The following is an 18961-nucleotide window of genomic DNA, read 5'->3' as shown; positions in this document are numbered from 1 at the left end:
TCCAAGAAGGTCATCCATCCATTGCTAAGGAGAAAAGTAGTTGTTTTATACAGGTGGATGTCTCTGGGAGAAAAGTAGTTGTTTTATACAGGTGGATGTCTCTGGGAGAAAAGTGGTTGTTTTATACAGGTGGATGTCTCTGGGAGAAAAGTGGTTGTTTTATACAGGTGGATGTCTCTGAGAGAAAAGTGGTTGTTTTATACAGGTGGATGTCTCTGAGAGAAAAGTGGTTGTTTTATACAGGTGGATGTCTCTGGGAGAAAAGTAGTTGTTTTATACAGGTGGATGTCTCTGAGAGAAAAGTGGTTGTTTTATACAGGTGGATGTCTCTGGGAGAAAAGTGGTTGTTTTATTTATAGAGGTGGATGTCTGAGACAGCATTATCATAATATAGAAAGTGAAAAAAAGAAAAAAAGGGAAAGTGGGCAGTGGTCCTTTATGCAGGTGATTGTCTTGAACAAGCGGCCGTTAGAGCGGGTTCATTACCTTCAGGACTGATTATCTTCACAAGTCATTACCTTCATGACTGATTATCTTAATAAGTCATTAACTTCATGACTGATTATCTTCACAAGTCATTTCCATCGTGACTGATAATCTTCCCAAGTCATTACCTTCAAGACTGGTTACCTCAAGTGATTACCTCCCTCATAAATAATTACCATCATAAATCGTTACCACCATCATTCACCCTCTTCCTAAGTCATTACCTCCACAAGCCTCAACTTCATAACTCGTTATATTAAATTCACTACCCTAGAATTACAAAGTTCTATCTGCTCAGTACCTTGTTTTGAGAAATTTGATGTAAAAAATTTTAATTTTCAAAATGTGTCACGCTTTTTCTAATGCAATTCTTTGAATATCTTGATGACGACTCCGAATAATTTTACAATTTCAACAGAGCAGATAAGACATTTGGTTTCTGATCTCAAGGTCTTAATAACTCAAAACGGCCAAAAATGTCAGAGAGAACTTTGTAATTCTAAGGGGGCTAATTATTACTACCTTCACGAGCCATTACCTTCAGCCTCTTGTAGTTGGTCCTGCAGGATTGGACGGCGTTCTTCACCAGCGTCAAGCCTTGGCGTGTCGGGAGGAAGGTCAGATGGGACAGGGCCAGGAGGAGGTCCACGCGCTGCGAGCCTAGCATCTGCACCAGTCAGCCGAAAAACAGATTTTTGTTTGTTTTAGTAGAGGTTTTATGGCGCTCGCAACTGCCTAAGGTCATATGAGTGCCAGAAGATTAGAGGTGTTACAAGAGAGTAACAAACATAAAAAATAAGGGGAGATAAGGACGATAGATGTTTGAAAGGAAAGAAGAAGCAAACCACACCAGAGCACCCGCCAACCACCCACACGGATTTTTCGGGGGGGGGTAGTTTTAGTAAAAGTTTTACAGCAGTTGCAACACAATCAGTTAGTATTAGAATGTTTCTGAGTGTTCTAGAGTCTGCTAGGGTAATACTGGTTGTAAATCGCATAGAGCATGCTGTAGACCATGGACTTGCACTATTAAATGCAATTACTATTAATATTGTTTTCATCAAAATATTATTATTAATATTATTAGCACCTTGAATATCTATGTACTGCTAATTTAATTTTTAGTTTTCAGGCACTTGCAACACAAAGTGCCAAAATTAAAAAAGTGTCACTAGAGAGTAACAAGGAAAGAAAAGAGGGAAGAGAGGAAGATGTCTGATAAGGAAAAAAACAGGTAACCACACAATAGCACCCGCCAACAACTCATAAACAAAGTATAGCAAGAACAAAGCAACAACGAAAAAGAAAACAAAATTACAACAAAAGCATGTGAACAGAAAAGTTTAGTTGTAGTACGAGTTTTAAGGCACTTGCAACACGATTAGGTCATACAAGTTGTATGACCTAATCGTGTTGCAAGTGCCTTAAAACTCGTAACAAGTGCCAAAGGTTAGGGGTTACAAGAGAGTAACAAACACAAAAAAGGAGAGATAAGAACGACAGCTGTTTGAAAGGAAAGAAGGAGCTCACCATACCAGCAGAGCACCCGTCAAAACCCCGTAAAAAGTAAAAAGAAAAAAGAAGACAGTAATAAATACTTGAAACAAAGAACAGAAAGGACTCCTGCCATTGTGAAAAAAAGAGGTAACTCTTAACAGCAATCGCCCATTGGCCACAGATTAACTGAGAGTGCTTCCCCCCCCCCCCCCCATCTCCATGAAATCCTTGAATTTTTGTTTGGTTTGGTTTTCTACCTTTGTTAACAGGCTGGCAGAGAATCTGACGGCAGATTCTGCGCCCTGTTGAAAAATCTCCAACTTGTCTCTCACGGGAAGAAATGGATTTGACGGAGTTGAGGCCAGAACAGCCCCTTGAAAGGCCAGGCTCGTATGCCCGCAGCTGTTGAAATATTCCAAAGCCTGGAAGAGGTTGGGCTCAGGGAAGTTGCTGCTTGCAACTGAAAAGAAAAGACAAATCATTTCTATACTCTATTTTGATGCTTTTTTCTTCTAAAAGTAAGTCAGTCCTAGTTTTACGGAATTTGCAACACAATAAGATCATATGTATACAAGTGCCGAAAATTACGAGTTACAAGAGAGTAACCAACACACACACACACAAAAAAAGAGGGGAGATAAGGACAACAAATGATTGATAGGAAAGAAGGAACAAACCACACCAGAGCACCCAACAACCACCCACACTCCATTTGGATGAGAAAATATACGTGTTCAATGTTACAATTTTTGGTTCACTTATGCACAAAATAAACGCTCTCTCTCTCTCTCTCTCTCTCTCTCTCTCTCTCACACACACACACACACACACCCACACACAAATGCACACTTTGAAAAAGAGCGTAACCGAACACAGACTTAACTACAACTAACCAATAGTGTTACTGTTGCAGTTACTCTCCTCCCCAGGAGAGGAGTCGCCTTCAGAGAGAGTGGACACAGAGAGCATTGAACCCTCCCCTGGCACTGCGGACAGAAAGCCCTCCAACACATCAGTCAGGACCACTTCAGAACGGAGGTTCCGAGACTTCTCCACAAAATCATCCGACCCCCAGTCCGCCATCAAAGAGTCCACAAAGGATGCTTCAAAGTCTCCATGATCCTGAAATATGGGCATTTCTAATTAGGATTTTTTTAAAGGAAAAAAATACAGTCCAACCTGCCCTGACGGCCACCTCTATAAGACGGCCACCTGTACAAACGGCCACTTTCCATTTCCCCCTTTTATTTTTTTCTATATAATTTAACTGTAAAACGGGCACCTGTCCAACGCGGCCGCGGCCACCATATTTTAACACACAACCCTTATCACACAAAGCAATAACTCCTGTCTAAGACGGCCACCTGAGTGACTCCATTACGTTTTGTCATAAATTGTGCATTGGCCCATTGCGTTGTGGGCGAGCCGTCATAATTCACCTGTCGTTGTTGTTAGGTAGTCCCTCCAACCGATCATGTTGCGAAGGCCCCTACCCACTGTTGACCAATAGCTACCAATTTTTAGCTGCTGGTGAGGTAAGCGTGTGATCCCTCATAACCCATAAGCCCCGCCCAGAACTCATACACAAATCGTAAGTGAGATGACATGGTTACTGTTTACCTAGTCTGTAACAAAGTAAAAAAGGACGTCAACATGAACTTGTGACAGAAGCGTCGCTTGTTCTCCGAGTAGTGGCGACCCATGTGTTTGTTTTAACATGGCACTCGGTCTTCCTCGTCTGATACATTTCGTTTTTTATTATCACCCTTGTGCAAAACCAGCAACAAAATAAAAATTACAAACAAAATACAAACCACCACCACCACCAACAACAACAACAACAATGCGGCTACTTTTGATTGGGACCTCAGATGGGAATGGTTTGTTTTCTTCACCTTGATCAGTCCTGCCTAAGACGGCCACCTGTCTTATACGGCCACTTTTCTCCTTGACAATGGGAGGCCGTCTTACACAGGTTTGACTGTATGCAGAAACCTGACTTTTTCATAAATGGCACGTACCCACGCACACAACTAAGCCCGCTAGGCTGGTAAAAATGAGGTATCAACAAAGAATTTTGAAAAAATTTTATTTAGTTTTAGTGAAAATGTGACTTCTTCTTAAGCTCACTCTTTGTTACAAACTGTTTTCACTGTAATTAAAAATGGAGATACGACAAAGCACTGAGGTCGTGGACTCTCAAGCTATGGACGTCACCAAACTTTGGCAGCCATTTTCTCCTAATTTTACCTCTCAAATCGGGTGACCCCTACCTCCAATGCAAATATCTTGACTTTTATTCAAGATAAAAGGGTATTTTTTCCTCCATAACAAGGCATATAAACAGGCTAGTAAGAAAATACCAATAACAGAATATGCCAAAAACTTGAATAGCGCCCGACTATACCGCGTCTTAAAACAAATATCAAATCAAATCTTACCTGGCACACTCTCAAGGAATTTTCCACCACGGACAAATAGGAGCAAAACCTTAGAACCTCAGGAAGAATTTCTGGGGGAAAAAAACACACAAAAAACAACAGACTTCTAAGTTGAAAATTTTTTCTTCAGCAACATAATGTAGGTCTTTAAGAAGAAAGCATGCTGACTTGACCCCTCCTGATTTTAGTTTGGTGTGACTGAAGACAAGTTTTTAGTTTTAGTAAGTAAGAGTTGTACAGCATTTGCAACACAAGAAGGTTATATAAATACCAAAATCTTACCAGCCGGACAGTTTCCAGCTGGCCAATGTTTTTAATACCCTATCAGGGACACCCAACGTAATTAAGATAAGATAAGATAAGATAAGATAGTACTTTATTATCCCAGAGGAAAATTTTCCTTGGCTGTACAGGACCGTAAAAACTCATGCAGGTATACATTTTTAAAAATTTAAATCATATATAGTACTCTCATTAAAATTCAATATGAAAGGAGAAGTAAAGCTGACAAAATGTACATTTACATCAAATGCATCATTCAACCAAATGCAGGAATTTAAATACTAGAGCTTTGGGGTTAAATACAGATGCATACTCTAAGAGCAACACACATCTATGCTCATTCTGACAAAAGCCTTCTGCTAGATGGTAAAAAACTTCTTTTATATCTTTCTTTCTTTGTTTTGGGAGGTACATATCTGCCGCTGCATGATCTTACAATCTGTGTGGAAAAGGGGTGTGATGGGTCGTTTATAATGCTTTTTATCTTTTTTATACGTGTGGTGTTATACATTTCACCCATTCTTATAAAAAATCATATCCAGAGATCTTGCTGGTTTTCTTAATGGTTCTGTCAAATTTTTCTTTATCTTTCACCTTATAATTACATCAGATTTACCAGAGAACAAAAATACTAGTGTGACTGGTGTTAGTGTAATGTAATATATGTCAGGAGGCTCTCAACTTCCAGACTGCCGAATCTGTGAGTTCCGGGAAAGTCTGGACAGTCTGATAATAATAATAATAATATTAATAATAATAATAATAATAATAATAATAATAATAATAGTTGTATAGTGCAAATTCCCACTCTACAGCAAACTCTGTTAGCTTTACAATCTATATTATTACCCCAGCAGACCTGATACCATTCTCAACGTCCTGATAAGCGTAACAATAACACCAACACCACCAACACAACAACAGAATCACCACCACCAAACAACAGCAACCCCATCACCAACACAAAAAACACCACCACCACCAACACCACCAACAACAACAGCAAAATCTTACCAAGCCGACAGTCTACAGCGACATGCTTCAGCAGCTGCAGGGACAAGGTCACAGTCTCCTTGTCACTCTTCATCAAGTCAAATGCCAGGTCCACCATGTGGATGTTTGGACACTTTTTGTACTCAGTCATCACATTAACCAGCTTCCTAAAATAAGTTTTTTTTAAATGTAATAATCTTCAGATCATCATCATCACCACAATCATCATCAAAATAATAATCATAATAATAATAATAATAATAATAATAATAATAATAATACAGTGGTCTCCACCTAGGATTCCGGTGCTCAGGAGCAAGAAAAGGCGGGATCTTAGGCGAACTGGGATCTTAGCCGACTGGCCAGGGGGAAGAATCCACAGTTACTCGTGGTCAGGCCCACAATCTGTACAATGATCTTCCCTTACTTTAAAATAAACTGACGTGACTCCTGGGCACTAAAAGTGTTTTTCAGACGTCAGTTTTTCCTTTTTTTTTTTCTTTTTTTTTGGGGGGGGGGCGGGGGGTGGGGCTTTAAAAAAAAATACTGAGTCAGGTAGGAACCAGTTAGCTTCAAGCAATGCCCCCCCCCCCCCCCCCCCCCAAAAAAAAAGAAAAAAATGGGAGGTCTGAAAAAAAAAATTTAGTGTCCCGGCGGGCGGGGGGGGGGGCCCCCCCCTGGGTTTCCGGGGGTCAGGGGCAAAAAAAAAGGGGGGGGTTTTTTGGGGGACTTGGGTTTTTTCCCCCCGCCCCGGGGGGGGGAAAACACCCATTTCCGTGTTTCGCCCCCAATTTCTAAAAGTCTTTTCCTTTTTTTATAATATAAAGGCCCTCCCGCCCCCAAAAAATTTTTTCCGCCCCCGGTTTTCCCCTTTTTTTTTTTTTTTTTTTGGGGGGGGGGGGGGGGGGGGGCCCTTTAAAAAAAAAAAAATCCCGGGGGGGGCCCGTTGTTTTCATATAAATGCCCCCCCCCCCCCCCCCCCCCCCCCGACCAAAAATGAATTGCTTTCCATTTCTAACAGAGTTCCACGCCCATGTCAGGAGGCATCATAATTCATTGTGTTTTGACCACAGCAACCAAATTTTTTTTTAATGAAAGGCAGTTTCACTGCCAACAGATGACCCCATTACGCAGAGGCGATCGAACAGTATAGGCGCGTGTCTGTCTAGGAAATTCGAGCGCAAAACGGAAAGACGAGAGCAATGGTCAGGAAAACATAAACGTCGAGTTCAGTTTGATGGAAAGCAGTCTGATGCTTGCTTGTAGGCCCTCCCCTCCTAGTGCGTGATGTAAGATCAGGCGGACAGCTGAGGGGATAAGGAAAAGCAAGGCATCGACGAGTTCACACCTAGGTGCGATCCCGTCTGTCTGGGGCAAACATGGTAGCCGCTTATCGAGATTTACAACAGAGGCGTGATCGCATTCACTAGAGTGAATGATCCGTGACGCGACGGACCATACAATGATCGCACATTTTCGCTACTTGGTTGATCAGCTGAGCGCACCCAGGTTTCTTATTCTTTTTTCTTTTTTAAGAAAAAAACAACTAAATTATGACCTGGACAGAGGGATCTTAGCCGAATGTAGCTCCTTCAGTACGGGATCTCAGGGATATAATAAAAATTATGTTTTTCCAAAACAGCGGGATCTTGGGCGAACCAGAACCATAAGCCGTGGGATCTTTGGAGGCGACTACTGTAATATGATAATGATAATAAATATAATAATAATAATAATAATAATAATGATAATAACAATAATAATTTTTTTAATGGCATCTATATAGCACTCAATCACAACTTAGGTACAAAGGCCCTCAGCACTTTACAATACAACAGTAACATATATAAAAAGTAAATAGTTTTCTGACCAAAAGAATTCTTCCTAAATTTACATCTCATTAACATTAACTCATTCAGCCCTGAGCCCGAGGTAGTCGGGTTGCACACTTCTGCCCTGGGCCTGAGCCCTGAACCCGACTGAATGGGGATGGAAATTTCTACTGCTTAATAACGTAAACACATATCTATTTTTTCAGAACATATTATCCTTTAAAGGTGATTTTTCAGTTTTTTTCACAGATGTATTTTATCACAATCCCCACTGAAACACACATTTTTTAAAAAGAGCTGTGTCACTGTCACAGTCCACATTTTTTAAAATTACAACTGTGGATTCTTGCTAAATAAGAGTTCAGCAATGGTGCAAGGCACTTGTGCACACATTGTTTCAATGTCTGGGGCTGTAGGTTTTTTAAAGATCAGCCACATTTTGTAAAACAGGATGTTAAAAACAAAGTTTGGAGAAAAACAGCTTGAACCTTTGTATGTTGACCCAATAATTTCTGGTGCACTTTTTTAATCTTTAGTGAAGCACAACATGTTGCAAAAATACTCAATTTAAAAAATATTTAGACTGAAAATAAAGTAAAATCTTTTCAATACGATTTTAAGAAAGTGTTATTTCTGATGCAACTAAATTTTTTACCAGGTACGACTTTTAGAGTCATTTCAACCTGTTGCTCAAAAATTGCTTTGCCGACAACTGGGATCTTTCTCCTGGTACACACAGGGCCGCAAACCCATCTCCATGGTTTTTAGTAATGACCATGAAGAAAATTAGTAATTTCCCCAAAAAATTAGTAATAGTGCTCTCATTTTCAAATCACTATATTACAACGAACAAGAATATGTCTCAATTACGGAATAATAGCGAGCGGGTTGAATGCATACCGCCTCACGCTGCGTGTCGGCCGATCGATAAAATCTATTTTTAGACTGCTTGGATCTCAGTAGCGTGGCAGCGATGCTTCTAAACTTCTACTCATGTACGGTATTATTGTGGGCAAGGCTAACTCGTGCGAAGCAGCCCAGCTGTTCCTTTTTTTAAGGGGACGGGGGAATTGATTTAGAGATAGGCGGTTTTCCGACTATTGGCGGACGATTTACAAGTCTGCATTAAGACTTGTAAAATAAAAAAAGAGCCAAAAATCATTTTGTATATAGCCAAAAATCTGCTGACTAAAAATCGCAATAAATCGCATTAAGATCAGAATTTCGTAGTTAGGCGAAAAAATCGTAATGATTACCAAAAAATCGGAATGACTGGCAGCCCTACACACACACATTTAATTGGAGACAAAAAAGGCAAACTCAAACCATGTATAAAAAATAATAAAACTAGCAAAACAGCCTTTGGTCTCACATGAACAGCTTTCTGTACACCTCGGACGTGGACTGCTCAGCAGCAGCGGTCAGCATTTCGACAACAGTCTGGCTCCGACTCAGCTCCAGCAGGCGGGACAAGCTGAAAAGTAAACTTATTTTTCTATTTGTCTTGCTTTAACTCACTCAATCCTGAGAGTTTTTCCCAAAATTGTACCCAGAAACACGTTCTTTTGGCACTTATGCAGTAAGGGCCCACTAGGCTCTCGGACTCACAACCGTAAGGTCGTGGGTTCGAATCCCGTGAGGGGCCCGACATTGTGTCCTTGGGAAAGGCACTTTGCACAAATTTTCCTCACTTCACCCAGGTGGAAATGGGTACCCGGCTATAGACAGTGAACGATCTTGTCAGTTTGGTAGTGTTTGAGGGCGTGAAATCTGCAGCTTGCACTGTATGCTTCCGCGGAAGCTGAAAATGTTTCTGAGTGGTCTAGAGCCTGCTGTTGAGCGGGGATATGCGCTATACAAATGCTATTTATCATATTTATTATAGTAACCATAAATATAAAATAATATAATCCAATTGCTTTGAAATTTTGCAAAAAGTAGAACCTTAGAGGGATCTTTGGACATACCAAATAGTATGTAGCTTTTGTAAGTTTTGCTTTGTGGTGTTGTACAAATATGGCATTTTTGGGGGCTTATAGTTGTTTTTCATGGCCGAATAAGCAAGAGCAAGCTTACATTGATATTCAAATATGGCAGGCAATATTGCATACATACGAAAGTCATTTTTGGCGGCCTTTGAGATACGTCTGTACTGTATGCAATACTGCCCGCGATATGCTTGTGAGTCGTGTCTAGATCTATATATTGTATGTCAAGTATAATAAAGACTGTTGAATACTTTCATGAATAATAAAAAATATGTGAGAGAAAGGCAGAGAGAATCGATTGTGAGACATGCTCAGCAGATCCGTGTGAACAAAAGTGCTGAAAGTGCCTTTATAAAAACCACAATTTCTCTGTGTGTAATGACAGTAGAAACAATAAATTCCATCACCCCTTTCGGCAGAATTGGCAGGGGAAATAATAAATTTACCTTGTATAAAACTTGAGGTCGTTTTCCGAAACGAAATAACGAGTATATGGAACAAAACTATAGAACCGAGTTATCTCGGTCGTGGGAATAAAAATGCAGCCCGCGAGCTGACCGGAATATCTCGGTCGCGGGATTGAATGAGTTAAAACAAATAAGCATATCAACACAACACAATTGCCACTATTTACTGTAGGGAAATAAGATGGAAACAAGAAAAGAAAGAAAAGAAGTAGGATATAGCAGTGGAGTCCTCCAGCCATCCTCTAAAATTGATGAAAAAACATGATCACGAACCTATTCTTCATAGTATATTCTTAGCATACTACCATGTTCTATCGTCTGCTTTTGTCTCCACTTTCTGCCCCCCCCGCCCTTTCCTCAAGGCTCCTGACTTTCTGCAGCCTTTCTACTGCTACGTGCCTGATCCTAGGTAAGCAAGATCTATCACCTAGCCTTCTCGCATAGAGGCAAAAAATCTTGGAGGTTCAGTGTGCAAGTTGCGAACGTTTAAGATCCCTTGGAGACTTGGTGGTCCAAAATCGATAAGAGTAGGCTTCAGCCACCACCCGAGCAAAATTCAAAATCAATTCCTACCAAATTAAAAATGCTTAATGTGTCCTGCATGCTCATACGACCTTACTCAGTTGCAAGCGCTGTAAAACACTTACCAAAGCAAAAGAAAAATAAAGGCCAACCTGAGAAGCATGGTCCTGGACAAGTCCCCTATGTGCTTCCTGAATATTTGCTCAGCTGTCTTTGAGCCCCAGACGTCTCTGCTGCCCACACAGATACCAAAGTGAATCTGAAACAGCGACAAAAAAATAAGAAAATATTTTTAACGTCTGTGTTTTTACACCCCCATCCACACAATTTATATCATTTAAGGGACAGGCATCCGACTATGCCCATCAGGGCCGACCCAGGGCTGAGAGGGATACGACATCCCAGTGGGAATATCGAGATACTCAAAAAAGATTCATCCCTCTTGGGAATCAAACTCCGGTCTACAGGCTGCAACAGCCAAGAGCCTAACCTTTGCAACACAAATACTGGTAGACAGCAACAAAACATACAAATAATAGTTGCATTTATATAACACATATGATCTACAGCATGCTCTATGCACTTTACAACTACTACTACTACCCCAGAAGATCCAAGAACATGAATCAGAAACATTCTCGGCTTCTCAGGAAGCATGCAAAACCAGTTCATTTTTTCAGGTTTCTATTTTTTTCCTTCAGAAGGCAACTCTATCAAACTTTGCTCTAAAGTAACAGCTTAGTTCTAACATGTACAGTAAAACTGGAAACGGGTGAAAAGACAAAAAGGCAAAAACCAAAGAATCTTTCACTGTGTAATATAAACAACAGTTGGGTATTTTCACTTTTACTTTTCTTTTGTTCCCCCCAAAAACAGAGTTCTCCAAAACAAAACAAAACAAAAACCCAACCCTGAATACTGTCAGGATGATATTAAGATGGGAGATGAGGAGGCACACAGAAGATGAGTTTGATGGGAGATGATGAGTTTGATGGAAGATGATGAGGCACACAGAAGATGAGTCTGATGGGAGATGATGAGTTTGATGGAAGATGATGAGGCACACAGAAGATGAGTCTGATGGGAGATGATGAGTTTGATGGAAGATGATGAGGCACACAGAAGATGAGTCTGATGGGAGATGATGAGTTTGATGGAAGATGATGAGGCACACAGAAGATGAGTCTGATGGGAGATGATGAGTTTGATGGAAGATGATGAGGCACACAGAAGATGAGTCTGATGGGAGATGATGAGTTTGATGGAAGATGATGAGGCACACAGAAGATGAGTCTGATGGGAGATGATGAGTTTGATGGGAGATGATGAGGCACACAGAAGATGAGTTTGATGGAAGATGATGAGTTTGATGGAAGATAAAGAGACAGACAGAATATGATGAGATAGTTTTAGTTTAGTTTTAGTAGAGGTTTTACGGCGCTCGCAACTGCATAAGGTCATATGAGCGCCAGAAGATTAGAGGTGTTACAAGAAAGTAACAAACATAAAAAAGAAGAAGGGGAGATAAGGACAATAGATGTTTGATAGGAAAGAAGGAGCAAACCACACCAGAGCACCCGCCAGATACCCACAATGAGAGAGAAGATGAGGAGATAGACAAGATGATGAGTTGCGAGATGAGGAGACAAGACAGAAAATGGTGAGACAGAAGATGAAGAATTTGATGGGAGACGATGAAGGGAAATGGAAGATAAAAATGCCAACAAAAGACGAAGAGGCAGACAGAAAATGATGAGACAGAGTTAGATGATGGGAGATGAAGAGACAGACAGAAGATGATGAGTTAGATGAGAGACGATAAGGTAGATGGAAGATGAAAACACAAACAAAAGATGAGGAGGTATGCAGAAGATGATGAGTTTGATGTGAGATGAAGAGGGCAGACTTTTACCTCCAAATCCCTGGCCTGTTTCACTCGAGCACCTTGCCGGAGAGCCTCCTCTCGCTCCAGAGCATCTGAGACACAACAAGTAGGAGAAGCTGGTGACTCACACTCAACTTGTTCTTCAATGTATATTGACATGGTAACAAACACATTTCCACAGAGGGTGGTTGACAGGTGCTCTGGTGTGATTTACTCCTCTTTTTTTTCCTATCAAACATCTATTGTCCCTATCTCTTCTCCTTTTTCTTGTTTTTTAACAGCTCCAATCCTCGCACTTATATGATCTAATTGTGTTACAAGTGCTGTAAAACTGTCTAAAATTAACTAAAACGTTTCCACAGGGAATTTCCGTTAGCTTTGTTGGTATCATGCTGGACTGGAGAACAGACCACCCTTGTTTGAATCCCCTGATTGCCGTCCTTGAATTTGGGTCAATTTGTGAAGTTTTCAAAGCTCTCAACTCATTCCATTTGGCCCTGTTGGAGATGGACGTTTGATTCAGAGGTTGCCCCTCTGAGATAAACTAGCAGTGTTGAACCTATACACTTCTTATATTACCACAGGAAAACCTAAGAATATTGAGAACAATGAAAAATGAATTCATGGAGAAATCTCATCTCATCAGCACATCCACCAATTACCTGAAAGAAGACGATGAATAAGTGGAAAAGAAAAAAAATGAAAGGACAGATCAGGAGGACGAATGGACATGTGTGTGTGTGTGTGTGTGTGTGTGTGTGTGTGTGTGTGTGTGTGTGTGTGTGTGTGTGTGTGTGAGAGAGAGAGAGAGAGAGAGAGAGAGAGAGAGAGAGAGAGAGAGAGAGAGAGAGAGAGAGAGAGAGAGAGTACAAAAGTGTGTGTGTGAGTTTAAGAAAGAGAGCAATAGAGAGAGCTTACTTTCCTCTAGATCTCCCAGCATTGGTCCCAGTTTTATGGCAGCATCATACATGAGCAGCCTCTTCTCCTTCAACGCCTTGAGAAGAGAAAGAGTAAAGGGGGCGGGGCGAAGGTGTTGGGAGCACAAATCATTAAATCAGTAAGTCTAGAGTTTTGCCTGTCCCTTAACCAGACCTTCCACTCTATGAAATCTAAAAATCAGGATTTCAGAGTAAAAAATATCAGGATCTGGTGAAAAAAATTGGAATCAGCAGCAAATCAGTCTTAAGGGGCACTGGGGAAAGGGGAGTGGGGCGGGGTCCCGGTTCCCTTTTATGAGGCAAACATGCAAGACAAAACTCTTGCAGGAATAAGTTGACATTTGGGCCTCAAAGTAGAGGGGAAAAAAACTGATAGAGAGCATGTCAAATGTACTCGAGTCTGAGTTGGAAAGACTAGGGGAGCGCAGGTTGCAGTGATGCTGAAACTTTCATCGTAGTCTTGAAAATAGCTTACACATAACTCTAATCATCCATGCAAAAGGTGCGCGTTTTCACACTGTAACGTTTGACTTCGATCGCATATACTGTATATACACTCAAGGCACCCCCCACCCCCCACCCACCACAAATCACGCCAAGGTTGTTCATTGTTCTGTTCCCCCTAATTCCTTTATCCTCAATTAGTACAAATGTCACGGCACGTACTTGAAGCCCAAGTATAAAAAAATTACCCCCATCCCCTCCCCCTGGCCGTCCCACACTGGTCAGGTCCCACAAAACACCTCGACCAATGCGACCACCAGTGTAAATGAACTTTGTTGCACCCAACAACCAACGGTATCTTATACGCGTCCTACTCATGCGTACGAGGACACATCACATGATGCCAATGAGCGTTTGAAAGTTCCACTGACAGGTCTTGATGATGGGCCCAACTAACCAGAACTTGGACCAAGCTTGCTTTTTAAGCAACGGCAGAACAACGAATACATTATTTTTAGGCCTATGTCATAACCGTTACAGTAATCAGGCTATCATCGGAGAATTTTGGATTACAAAAGCGAAAATAGATCTTTAGGGTATCCAAGTCGAAATTTAAAATCGATACTACTTCAATTGTAGTTGAAATTAACGTGCGAGAGTCAACTACTGGATCCGGCATTGATGTTTTAGAAAATAACGTTCCCAGTTCCAGTCGATATAAAGTCCAATCAGTGATTCCAGGCAAAAGAGATTGCGGAATTTTTTTTCTCCTAAAAATCAGACGCAACAACAAAAATCAGGAGACACACGAAATCGGGAAATTCAGGATGTATTTGGGGCAAAAAAAATTGGGATATCCCAATTAAATTGGAAAGGGGGGCGGGTCTGCTTAACCCTTTGAGCCTTAGCAACCGTTACACCGGCGGTGGGGTGTAAAACTGCCCGAATGCCTAGCCACTGGTACACCTGTGAGTGAGGCCCAGTCCCAAACCCAGCTGGTCTCTGACAAAACACACAGGGAAAACCGTGGTTACTAAACACAATGTTACAGATTATTTTGAAGATCTGTCTCAATTAAATGGCGGTATTGACGAGGACTACCCAGAGAGGGATATAGAAGGCGATTCTGACGATGATATTAAAAGTGAGTAATGCAAGTGTGAATCACTCAGGAGCTCAGGCAGAGGGGCACCGTAGCCTCAGATGGTCAGGGCTCAAAGGGTTAATGATGTCATAATATAAGAGAGTTTGAAACTCTTAAAGAAGAATATTTGCCGCTTTTTTTTAAACAAACAGTTCTCTTTCTTAGCCATTTCTAAACTCATGGCAGCACTACATCAAACAAAGAAGTTTTCCACTTTAATTTTTTGTACATTTAATGAACGTTTTTTAAAAATAAAATCCAACATAAACATGATTTTGAATGGACATACAAAGAGTTGTGCCAAAAATTCGATCAAAATTGTCAAACTGGCCGAAAAATGGCGATTTCTCGGATTTCATTAATTTGACGAGCGCCTGATTTCACCACGCTGCCTCACACATTATATTGCAAATGTGGAACAAAAACGGGTAAAATCATAGCGGAAGAAAGTGGGACGAAAACGAGTAAGGAAACAAAGATGGGGGGTGAAAACAGGTGCACTGCAATGAGCTGGTCATACAAAACTTAGGTCAACTAAAATAACAAACTTAAGACAGGCAATTACCTTCATGAACCTCTCGCCCATATCCTCCATCATCCCTTCGGCCAAAGACACAATGAAGTACAGACATTTCTTGCCAACACTTCGCGATTGGGAGCTTACAAATGTTTTGACTTTTTCAAGCTGAAGACCAAAAAAAAATTATGAAATTATAGGTTGGTTTTTTTTATAGTAAGAGTGACTATTTCAAGCTGAAGACAAAAATATTTTATTACATTACATAGTGGGGGGGGGTATAGTAAGAGTTCTATGGCACCTGCAACACAATAAAGTAATATAAGTGCCGAAGATTAGAGGTGTTACATGAGAAGAACTTAACAAACACACAAAAATATGGAGGAAAGATCATAACCATAGATGTTTGATAGGAAAGAAGGAGCAAACCACACCAGAGCACCCGCCAGATACCCACAATGAGAGAGAAGATGAGGAGATAGACAAGATGATGAGTTGCGAGATGAGGAGACAAGACAGAAAATGGTGAGACAGAAGATGAAGAATTTGATGGGAGACGATGAAGGGAAATGGAAGATAAAAATGCCAACAAAAGACGAAGAGGCAGACAGAAAATGATGAGACAGAGTTAGATGATGGGAGATGAAGAGGCAGACAGAAGATGAGTCTGATGGGAGATGATGAGTTTGATGGAAGATGATGAGGCACACAGAAGATGAGTCTGTATGCAGGAGATGATGAGTTTGATGTGAGATGAAGAGGGCAGACTTTTACCTCCAAATCCCTGGCCTGTTTCACTCGAGCACCTTGCCGGAGAGCCTCCTCTCGCTCCAGAGCATCTGAGACACAACAAGTAGGAGAAGCTGGTGACTCACACTCAACTTGTTCTTCAATGTATATTGACATGGTAACAAACACATTTCCACAGAGGGTGGTTGACAGGTGCTCTGGTGTGATTTACTCCTCTTTTTTTTCCTATCAAACATCTATTGTCCCTATCTCTTCTCCTTTTTCTTGTTTTTTAACAGCTCCAATCCTCGCACTTATATGATCTAATTGTGTTACAAGTGCTGTAAAACTGTCTAAAATTAACTAAAACGTTTCCACAGGGAATTTCCGTTAGCTTTGTTGGTATCATGCTGGACTGGAGAACAGACCACCCTTGTTTGAATCCCCTGATTGCCGTCCTTGAATTTGGGTCAATTTGTGAAGTTTTCAAAGCTCTCAACTCATTCCATTTGGCCCTGTTGGAGATGGACGTTTGATTCAGAGGTTGCCCCTCTGAGATAAACTAGCAGTGTTGAACCTATACACTTCTTATATTACCACAGGAAAACCTAAGAATATTGAGAACAATGAAAAATGAATTCATGGAGAAATCTCATCTCATCAGCACATCCACCAATTACCTGAAAGAAGACGATGAATAAGTGGAAAAGAAAAAAAATGAAAGGACAGATCAGGAGGACGAATGGACATGTGTGTGTGTGTGTGTGTGTGTGTGTGTGTGTGTGTGTGTGTGTGTGAGAGAGAGAGAGAGAGAGAGAGAGAGAGAGAGAGAGAGTACAAAAGTGTGTGTGTGAGTTTAAGAAAGAGAGCAATAGAGAGAGCTTACTTTCCTCTAGATCTCCCAGCATTGGTCCCAGTTTTATGGCAGCATCATACATGAGCAGCCTCTTCTCCTTCAACGCCTTGAGAAGAGAAAGAGTAAAGGGGGCGGGGCGAAGGTGTTGGGAGCACAAATCATTAAATCAGTAAGTCTAGAGTTTTGCCTGTCCCTTAACCAGACCTTCCACTCTATGAAATCTAAAAATCAGGATTTCAGAGTAAAAAATATCAGGATCTGGTGAAAAAAATTGGAATCAGCAGCAAATCAGTCTTAAGGGGCACTGGGGAAAGGGGAGTGGGGCGGGGTCCCGGTTCCCTTTTATGAGGCAAACATGCAAGACAAAACTCTTGCAGGAATAAGTTGACATTTGGGCCTCAAAGTAGAGGGGAAAAAAACTGATAGAGAGCATGTCAAATGTACTCGAGTCTGAGTTGGAAAGACTAGGGGAGCGCAGGTTGCAGTGATGCTGAAACTTTCATCGTAGTCTTGAAAATAGCTTACACATAACTCTAATCATCCATGCAAAAGGTGCGCGTTTTCACACTGTAACGTTTGACTTCGATCGCATATACTGTATATACACTCAAGGCACCCCCCACCCCCCACCCACCACAAATCACGCCAAGGTTGTTCATTGTTCTGTTCCCCCTAATTCCTTTATCCTCAATTAGTACAAATGTCACGGCACGTACTTGAAGCCCAAGTATCAAAAAATTACCCCCACCCCCTCCCCCTGGCCGTCCCACACTGGTCAGGTCCCACAAAACACCTCGACCAATGCGACCACCAGTGTAAATGAACTTTGTTGCACCCAACAACCAACGGTATCTTATACGCGTCCTACTCATGCGTACGAGGACACATCACATGATGCCAATGAGCGTTTGAAAGTTCCACTGACAGGTCTTGATGATGGGCCCAACTAACCAGAACTTGGACCAAGCTTGCTTTTTAAGCAACGGCAGAACAACGAATACATTATTTTTAGGCCTATGTCATAACCGTTACAGTAATCAGGCTATCATCGGAGAATTTTGGATTACAAAAGCGAAAATAGATCTTTAGGGTATCCAAGTCGAAATTTAAAATCGATACTACTTCAATTGTAGTTGAAATTAACGTGCGAGAGTCAACTACTGGATCCGGCATTGATGTTTTAGAAAATAACGTTCCCAGTTCCAGTCGATATAAAGTCCAATCAGTGATTCCAGGCAAAAGAGATTGCGGAATTTTTTTTCTCCTAAAAATCAGACGCAACAACAAAAATCAGGAGACACACGAAATCGGGAAATTCAGGATGTATTTGGGGCAAAAAAAATTGGGATATCCCAATTAAATTGGAAAGGGGGGCGGGTCTGCTTAACCCTTTGAGCTTTAGCAACCGTTACACCGGCGGTGGGGTGTAAAACTGCCCGAATGCCTAGCCACTGGTACACCTGTGAGTGAGGCCCAGTCCCAAACCCAGCTGGTCTCTGACAAAACACACAGGGAAAACCGTGGTTACTAAACACAATGTTACAGATTATTTTGAAGATCTGTCTCAATTAAATGGCGGTATTGACGAGGACTACCCAGAGAGGGATATAGAAGGCGATTCTGACGATGATATTAAAAGTGAGTAATGCAAGTGTGAATCACTCAGGAGCTCAGGCAGAGGGGCACCGTAGCCTCAGATGGTCAGGGCTCAAAGGGTTAATGATGTCATAATATAAGAGAGTTTGAAACTCTTAAAGAAGAATATTTGCCGCTTTTTTTTAAACAAACAGTTCTCTTTCTTAGCCATTTCTAAACTCATGGCAGCACTACATCAAACAAAGAAGTTTTCCACTTTAATTTTTTGTACATTTAATGAACGTTTTTTAAAAATAAAATCCAACATAAACATGATTTTGAATGGACATACAAAGAGTTGTGCC

At 41.1% G+C, this 18961-nt stretch overlaps 2 protein-coding genes across 2 annotated transcripts in view; both read right to left on the bottom strand.

Annotated features, from left to right (window-relative positions):
* Window positions 1–2695, bottom strand: part of LOC106012561 (kinetochore-associated protein 1) — a 32985-nt gene extending 30290 nt beyond the window's left edge. The window contains exons 1-3 of the mRNA XM_035971310.1: window positions 2689–2695; window positions 2241–2443; window positions 1025–1153 (exon numbers count right to left, since the gene is read on the bottom strand). Of these exons, the coding sequence (XP_035827203.1) occupies window positions 1025–1153; window positions 2241–2443; window positions 2689–2695 (339 nt within the window). The remainder of the gene's footprint in view (window positions 1–1024; window positions 1154–2240; window positions 2444–2688) is intronic.
* Window positions 2696–2871: 176 nt separating this feature from the next.
* The window catches only part of LOC101861601 (kinetochore-associated protein 1), a 32971-nt gene continuing 16881 nt past the window's right edge, over window positions 2872–18961 (bottom strand). Inside the window, exons 15-24 of the mRNA XM_035971309.1 lie at window positions 17052–17127; window positions 16211–16275; window positions 15485–15604; window positions 13312–13387; window positions 12421–12485; window positions 10661–10767; window positions 8904–9005; window positions 5721–5866; window positions 4425–4495; window positions 2872–3105 (exon numbers count right to left, since the gene is read on the bottom strand). Of these exons, the coding sequence (XP_035827202.1) occupies window positions 2872–3105; window positions 4425–4495; window positions 5721–5866; window positions 8904–9005; window positions 10661–10767; window positions 12421–12485; window positions 13312–13387; window positions 15485–15604; window positions 16211–16275; window positions 17052–17127 (1062 nt within the window). The remainder of the gene's footprint in view (window positions 3106–4424; window positions 4496–5720; window positions 5867–8903; window positions 9006–10660; window positions 10768–12420; window positions 12486–13311; window positions 13388–15484; window positions 15605–16210; window positions 16276–17051; window positions 17128–18961) is intronic.

Source organism: Aplysia californica, unplaced genomic scaffold (genome assembly GCF_000002075.1).
Source record: "Aplysia californica isolate F4 #8 unplaced genomic scaffold, AplCal3.0 scaffold00415, whole genome shotgun sequence".
NCBI lineage: Eukaryota > Metazoa > Mollusca > Gastropoda > Aplysiida > Aplysiidae > Aplysia > Aplysia californica.
Note: the sequence above shows the minus strand (reverse complement) of the source record. Positions and strands in the feature narration are given on the sequence as shown.